Source organism: Hydra vulgaris, chromosome 01 (assembly GCF_038396675.1).
Source record: "Hydra vulgaris chromosome 01, alternate assembly HydraT2T_AEP".
Lineage (NCBI taxonomy): Eukaryota > Metazoa > Cnidaria > Hydrozoa > Anthoathecata > Hydridae > Hydra > Hydra vulgaris.
In genome coordinates this window covers 4,048,842-4,056,841 of record NC_088920.1, presented here as the reverse complement: position 1 = coordinate 4,056,841, position 8,000 = coordinate 4,048,842, and the positions used below count along the sequence as shown (strand labels likewise).

Below are 8,000 nucleotides of genomic sequence, written 5' to 3'. Positions count from 1 at the left end.
TGGATTTAAATCGCTTTAATTAGAAATTGAGATTGAAATCTCAATTTCTAATTAAAATGAACCATAAACTATTAGAAAAAAAAATGGTGCCATATTTTTGAAATGTGTTGTATGCAGAAGCTTTTTCGGATTTCTTTTATATAATACCAGCAATCATTTTTTGAGGTAATAATACCTAATTTATTTTGTTCTACACTCATAAAACGCAGTTTTTACAGTGACGACAATATGATTGTAGTTGTTAGTAACAATTACACAATATAGAAATAATAAAAAACATTAATTGCGTAACAATTTGTTACGCAATTAATGTTTTTTATTATTTCTATATTGTGTAATTGAATATATATCTTGTTCAACTCTCAATTTTTATTTTTTTTTTAATTATTATTAAAATGCTAATAACTAATTATGTATTCGGTATAAAGTATCAGCTGTTTTTGGCGGAGTTGTTCTACTAACAAACCAATTTTTATTTAATTCAATGAAAGAAAATGTGGGGCAATACTAGGTACAAACAAAACATTTTTATTACCTAATTGTCACAAATTATATTACGTATTTTAAATTTCTTAAAAACAATAACTTTTAATGAATGTCTTTAAGTTGATTTATTTGTCTTAATTCATATTATGTTCATATAATTTCTCAACACAACAAAATTTAAGGAATGTCTTAACTGACACCTCAAAGTAATGGTTTCCCGCTATATATTAGATAAACCGTTATTCTCAAATATATATTTAAATTTACTTTAAGAAATTGCATTTTTAAACTATGTCGAAAAATAATACGTCTTCTCCAATTGAATATGCTGCTCCAATATCTGATTTGATGAATCTGACGAAGAAAAGATTGGATAAAAGAAAGACTATAGATGAACAAAACCCTGCAGATCATAACGATAGCGAAAGAAGTTCAAGTTTTTCATCCGGTCAAACAGATATTGAAGTTGATGCTCAGTCCATTGAAGAAGCAGCTAAAACTACATACGAATATTACTCAATCGAGGAGGAAACATCAAAATGGATATGCAATCAATGTAATAGTAACAGACCTAAAAAGTACTCTTGTAAAACATCAAAGAGTATATTAGATTACCATCTTGAACATGATCACAAAATAATTACGCCGAAAAAAAAACGAACTATGAGTGGCTTGTCAAAAGAAGTTAGCGATAAGATTGATAGAGCTCTTTTAATTTTCATTATTGCCTGTTGTCTTCCATTTATGTTGGTAGAAAGTAGTGCATTTAAAGAATTTGTTTTGTGTTTAAATCCAAAGTATAAAGTGCCTTGCCGAAAAAAGTTAAGATCTCTTTTAACTGATTTATATCGAGAAAAAGTTGAACTTTTGAAATCAAAATTATTATCAATTAAAGTTTTATCTATTACTACTGACGGATGGACGTCCTGTCAAAACTATAGTTATATATCTGCAACTGCACATTTCATTTCTGACAAAACAAATTTCATCAGTTTTTGTTTGGGCTTTGCATACCTTAATGGCCGCCATGATGCAGATAATTTAAAAGAGGCTTTGCTAAAAATCGTAGAAAAGTTTAAAGTAGATGATAAAATAATGAGTATAGTATCAGACAACGCCAGTAACGTACGCAACTGTCTAAATTCTTTAAAAGTTTGTTTAAACATTCAACCAATAAGATGCATGGGACATGTTTTGCAATTAGTTGTTAAAAATGTCATAGATTTAGTTGAAGAAGGTGAAAAAGATACTTCGTCTAAATTCTTTTTCATTGCAAGAACATTAACTAAGTGCAGGAAAATTGTTACATCTTTCAATCATTCTTCTCAACTTAATGATTTATTAGAGGAAAGTCAAACACGACAAGGTGTCGAAAAAAATCACATACTTCATTTGATTCAAGATGTGAAAACTCGTTGGCACTCTACGTTTCTCATGGCAGAGCGAATGCTTAAGCTTCACTCCTACGTAAAAGATATCTTTAATTCGAAACAACAATACAAAGATATGAGAAAATATTTACTCGATGAAGATGAAATGGTTAACTTAAAAGAAACGGTAAATGCTTTATTAAGCTTTAATCAAGTAAGTGTTTTACTATCTGGCGATAGGTATGCAACGTGTTCTTTAATTATTCCAAGTATAAAGTACCTTGAGAAGCAGCTGAGTAAGAATAAAAGTGAGACTCCTCCTTTAATTGTAATATTGAAATCACATTTGTTAGAATCTTTACAAACTTACAAAGATTCATATGAATTAGAGAATAATTCCTTTTTATTGTGTGCCACTTTTTTGGATCCAAATTATAAAAGTTTTCAATTCTTTGAAAAGTACGAAAAAAAGAAATATTTAAAAATTGTGAAAGAATTTTTGTCAGATTTTTATCTCTCAAAAAGAGTTGGTGAAATAATTATAATTTTTTTTTTGATTCCTTTATTATTTATTAATTATGAAATAAATAATAAAGGAATCAAAAAAATTTAAGTTGTCATTTGAGAATGAAGAAGATGATTCCGGAAGTGATAGTGACAAAAATGTAACCTTAGATTTAAAAAAAGAAATCAGTGAATATATAAGATTGTCAGTGCACGAACAAAATGTTTTAGAGTTTTGGCATCAAAATCAATATGTTTTTCCAATATTGTATTGCATTTCAACGATGATTTTATGTACACCTGCTACCAGTGCACCAAGTGAGCGCCTTTTTTCTGATGCATTAAACAATTTGTATGCTAAGCGAAACAGGATGACGGCTGAATGTTTTCAAATGTTGATGTTTTTGTACGAAAATTTGGAATTTTTTAATTTGGTTTAAAATTGGTGCAATTTAATCAATGTAATACGGAAATATCTTGTTGTAATAATTATTTTTGAATTTATTTTATTGTTCTTAAATAAAAACTCTTAAATTTAGAACTTGAACTGTTTTGTTTTAAAAACAATCAAACAAGGTTGCAACATGTTTAAAAAATGATTTTATAAAGTTGTTGCTCTCATGTTTGGGACAGGGGGGGGACCCCAGAAACTTGAGGGCTTTTATGTTACCAGGCTACAATTATCGCATTTTTTTGCAAAGTATCATTATCCGATTTTTAATTTTGTTTTTAGAAAAACCAATTGCTTAATTAGACTATAAAACTAAGTGCAAAATATGAACGTAGCAAGTCTTCCCGATTCTATGTTATTTAAATTTAAGTTTTTTTACATTTGTAAATGTATTTTACATTTTCATGTATTAATTATGACCCACCCAAGTTTATATTTCATAATGAATGATTTCATTAACCTTACCTTTTCTTTATAATTCTACAAAAAATGGCGTCTTAAATGCGGTTCATTTAAGTTGATATTTTAAACTTACTTTTTAAATAAGATTGCTTCTAGTTAACTTTAGATCTTACTTTTCACGCTAAAACTCTTATTTTCTAACAAACTATCTACTCCAGCTTGAAGCAATTTAAAGCCAAAAATTGCTGCTGCCTAGTATACAGCCATATTTAATATAATTAAATGAGTTTATATACGACTAAAAATTAAATTTTTGATACAAAAAAAAACACACTATTTTGGGAAAAATATATCGTAACTTAATTTTTTTTTAACAAAAAGTGAAAATGTACTTTAAAATGATAGATATTTTGCATTTTTTAAGTAATTAAAAAGTGATAAGAAATTTTCGTGTCGCATAGCTCAACCTACAAAAACCTGCACCTACAAACTTGATCTACAAAATAAAACATCTACTAAAAAGTGGAAATAATTTTTAGATGTCCTACTGAGGCAAAAATTGATTTCAACCGATTATTGGCTTTTTTTAATTCGACCGATTTATGACGTTTTCAATTTCGACCGATTTTTTTCTCAACCTATTTTAGAGACTTTTATTTTCAACCGATTTGCGATTGTTTGATTTTCAACCGATTTTCAGAGATTTTCAATTCAACCTACTAGTTAGTGTTTTTACCGTTTTTTCCTTGCGTTTTTAAGGTTTTTATTTTCAAAAACCATTAACAAGAAATCAAGAATACACAAGTTTTTTTTTTAAGAATTCCATCAACAAGAAGCCTATGTCATATCAGCCTATGGAAGTTACTGACCTCTTTGTATTATTTCTACTATTAACTGCCATTTTTATTTAACCTAAATGCATACAAAAACAAGCTTGTGTTTTTTTGTTTTGTATGCATATATTGGCAATATATATCACTCACCATACATGCATATATATATATATATATATATATATATATATATATATATATATATATATATATATATATATATATATATATATATATATATATATATATATATATATAAATTAGGAAACAAATTAAAATAATAGAATATTTCATAAAATAATAAGTTTTGGTAGTTGTATCAAAATTGCTTGATATTAAATCAAATGCAGAAAATAGCATCTCTCTACTTCTAGACTAGAAGAAAAAAAACGTTTAAAAGTGAAATCAGCTTTTTAGAGAATTAAGAAATACACAAAAAGGATTCAGAGGTGAGCAGAGTAATTACTTCTGTGACTTTCTTACTAGAATCTAGTAAGAAAGTCACAGTTCTGTTCAGTTCACACACTTCTGTGACTTTCTTACTAGATTCTAGTAAGAAAGTCACAGAAGTAATTACTCTGCTCACCTCTGTATACTTTTTGTGTATTTCTTAATTCTATCAAAAGCTGATTTCACTTTTAAACGTTCTTTTTCTTCTGGTTGTGACAATTGCCCATAAAATTTGTAATAAAGTATTATCCATAAAATTTGTATTTAAAGTATTTTTATTTAAAAAGTTCATTTGTCACACTTCTCAATTTTACTTTTTTATCAAGCTCTTTTTCAAATTTTGTCTAGTTCTTCATCAGAATTAGATGTACCTAAAACTTTATGAAGTACTGTAGATGGTTCAGCTGTTTTTCTTATTTCTTGAGTTATCATATAAATTTTGTTAATATACCAGCATCTCTACCATAAGTTATTTTCTGATATTGCTTTTAAGGTTTAATCATGTATCTGATTCTCTTCTAACAATATTCTACAACTAGCATTAACATAAACTGCGGCTAGATTATCAAAAAGTAGAGCTTGGAGAAAGCTAACTTGGAGTCTGCTCTAGAGCCAGCTTCAGCTCAGCTCCTTGTAAAAACACCAGCTCCAGAGCTCTGGCTCCAGCTCCAAAGCCCTGTTTAAAACAATATATATATATATATATATATATATATATATATATATATATATATATATATATATATATAAAATTAATTTTATATATTGTGCATTGTTTTCTAAACATGTTACTTTATTACTTATTATATTGATAACATAATAAAAATATTGCTTGCATTATGCAAATTATGTTCAGATTTTATTTTTTTGTTTAAAATAAAAGCATAACTATATATTATAATAAAATATGAAATGTTTTTAAGCAATATGTTCATAATTAAAATTTCATATTTATTACGAACAGTTAATTTGGTGGCCTATAACTCAACCTAATTTTGAAACTTCGTAAATCGTAGCTTTTGACGTTTTTGATTTTAAACTGGCAATTTTTGATTTTTATATTTACACCTAACTAAAACATTTGCTACTAATTTTCCAACCTAAATCGTTGACCTATTGTATTTTTGACCTACTGAATTGTCTATTTGGTATGTATTTTATATACTTTGTTGTTGATTTGAATACAAGCCAAATTTAATTACCCTTGGTGCAGTGGTTGAACCGCTGTCTTCAGAATTAGGAAGTATAAGGTTCGATGAATGCTTGGAAAACTTATTGATTGTTAATTAAAAGAAAAAAAAATTTCGTAGTTTAAAAAAAAACAACGTTAAAAACAAAGATTAGATTATCGGTTGAAAATTAATTTATCTCAAATCGAATAAAAACAAAGATCTATAAAATAGGTCGAAAAAAAAATTGGTCCAAAGAAAAAACATCATAAATTGGTTGAAAATAAAAAAATACTGTAATTAGTTGAAAACAATTTGTTCTTCAGTATATTATCTAAAAATAAGCTCCACTTTTTATTAGATGTTCTTTTTGTCGAACAACTTTGTTGGTTGAGATTTTTGTAGGTCTAACTAACTGACACGGTTTATTTGTGTTTCAACGTTTTAACTTGTGTTTTTCAAACACATTTTGTATAAGTGTGTCATTTTGTATGTGTGCCATTAATCAAAATATATAATGCTGTTTTTACTTCTTTGTGTCACAATACCAATGATATGAAAAACTGTTTCCTTACATTGTTTGTGAATTTAATAATAAAGATTGTATTGTACAAAATGTGAAACCAAGTAGCTAGATCCACCTGTCAAGCGCACGTGTGTTAAACATACTTTATCGCTACCAAAACAGTGTTATCTACTTATCTACTTACCATACCTTTTTGAAATACCATTCATAATAAACTATTAGTTAGAAACAATTGGCCACAGAATGTAAAAACACATTGCTTTATTTTGCCATTTTACATGCATAGTTTTTTTACTGATTTTTATAATTAAGGTTTATTTTACTTTTTCATGTCCAAAACTTTTTTATGTTTGGTTTGATAAATAGAATTTTTAATTTAATATATTTTAATTTTTACACTCTTTCTTTATAATAACTTGAACTAATGCAATTTATTTTATAAATTGATAATTTGTTTAATTAAATAAACACAAGTGATGGTATTTTATTTAGGTACAAAGAAATGTCTTGTCGATAAACTATTTGCTGTGATTCACTACTACTTAGAAAAAACTTTTGGAAAAGGAAAAATAAGATGGAAAAATTAATAGATAAAAAAAAGAAGTATAGAAAGTAAAGTAAAGAAAAATGAATAATAAGAAAATTAATAAACAAGCAAAAATATTAAAATATTAGAAAACCAAAATAAAAAACAACAAAATCATCACAAGAAGAAAAGTAAGAAACAATGTTAGAAATAATTTAAAAAGAAAAAGAACGTATTTAAAGAAAAGACTATTTCTTTATTTTATTGTTGTATTTTTGTATACCATCTGGTTTATCACTTATTTTTAATTTTATTTATAAGTTTATTTAATAAAAGTGTTGTTGTTTTTTTTGTTGTTGCTGTAAGTGGGGTGTTAAATTTTTTTAAAAATATACATATTTATGTGTATGTAAGTGTGTATGTGCATACGTGTATATATTTGTGAGTGTTTCGTATATATATATATTAATGTATACTAAATTTTGTCCTTATTTTTTATTTTTATTTTTTTTTTATTTTATTGTATTGTTTTTTTTAAATATTTTTTATAATATTATTTTTTATGCTACAATTTTTTAAGATTTTCTTGTATTTTTTTTATTTATTTACTTATATCTTTATTTTTATTATATAACTATTATAGTTGGTAATTATTCACAATTGTATATTATTATAATTATCATTGTTATTATTTTTATTGTTGCTTTTTTTAATTATCAAAAAATTGTTTTATATTATTGTTTTAATCGTTGTTATTAATATTATTGTTATTATTTGTGTTTTTATCTCACTTTTTTAATCAATTTAATTGTTTTATATCATAGTTAATAAAGTTACGTAGGTGCTTACTTAAAATTATTAATTGTACTATTTGAAAGCAACCTTGAGATGTAACAGAAACGTAAACTTGAAATGTAACAGTAAAAAAATTTATATTTTTGCAAATTTACCAATTACAAAAGTATTGTTATTATTTAGAAAGAAATACAAAAATTTTCTATTGAAATATTTTTCCAAAAAATTGTGCAAAAAATGCACAGTAAAACTTGAACATCTTTTTTAAAACAACGGGTCATACCAGCCCATTTCTAATCAGCTGTTTATGGCTATTCTGAAATCATCTAGTTTTAATAACGAGATAGACACTCTTTCCTTTAAGAATCGGTTTAGAAATCTTATTGTTAGGACAGGACAAATTTTGCTAGCTGAGTAGCGATTATAGCCTGTAGTTACAGGCGGATAATATATAACCATTTTTGTGCAATGGTCTTACATTAGCAGAT

At 25.9% G+C, this 8,000-nt stretch overlaps 1 protein-coding gene across 1 annotated transcript; it reads left to right on the top strand.

The window, feature by feature from the left end:
* Window positions 1-777: 777 nt before the first annotated feature.
* LOC136073984 (uncharacterized) lies at window positions 778-2,800 on the top strand. The gene is made up of 2 exons (XM_065786281.1): window positions 778-2,382; window positions 2,471-2,800. Exons 1-2 carry the CDS (start codon window positions 778-780, stop codon window positions 2,798-2,800), a joined length of 1,935 nt encoding a protein of 644 aa, XP_065642353.1.
* The last annotated feature ends 5,200 nt before the right edge of the window (window positions 2,801-8,000 follow it).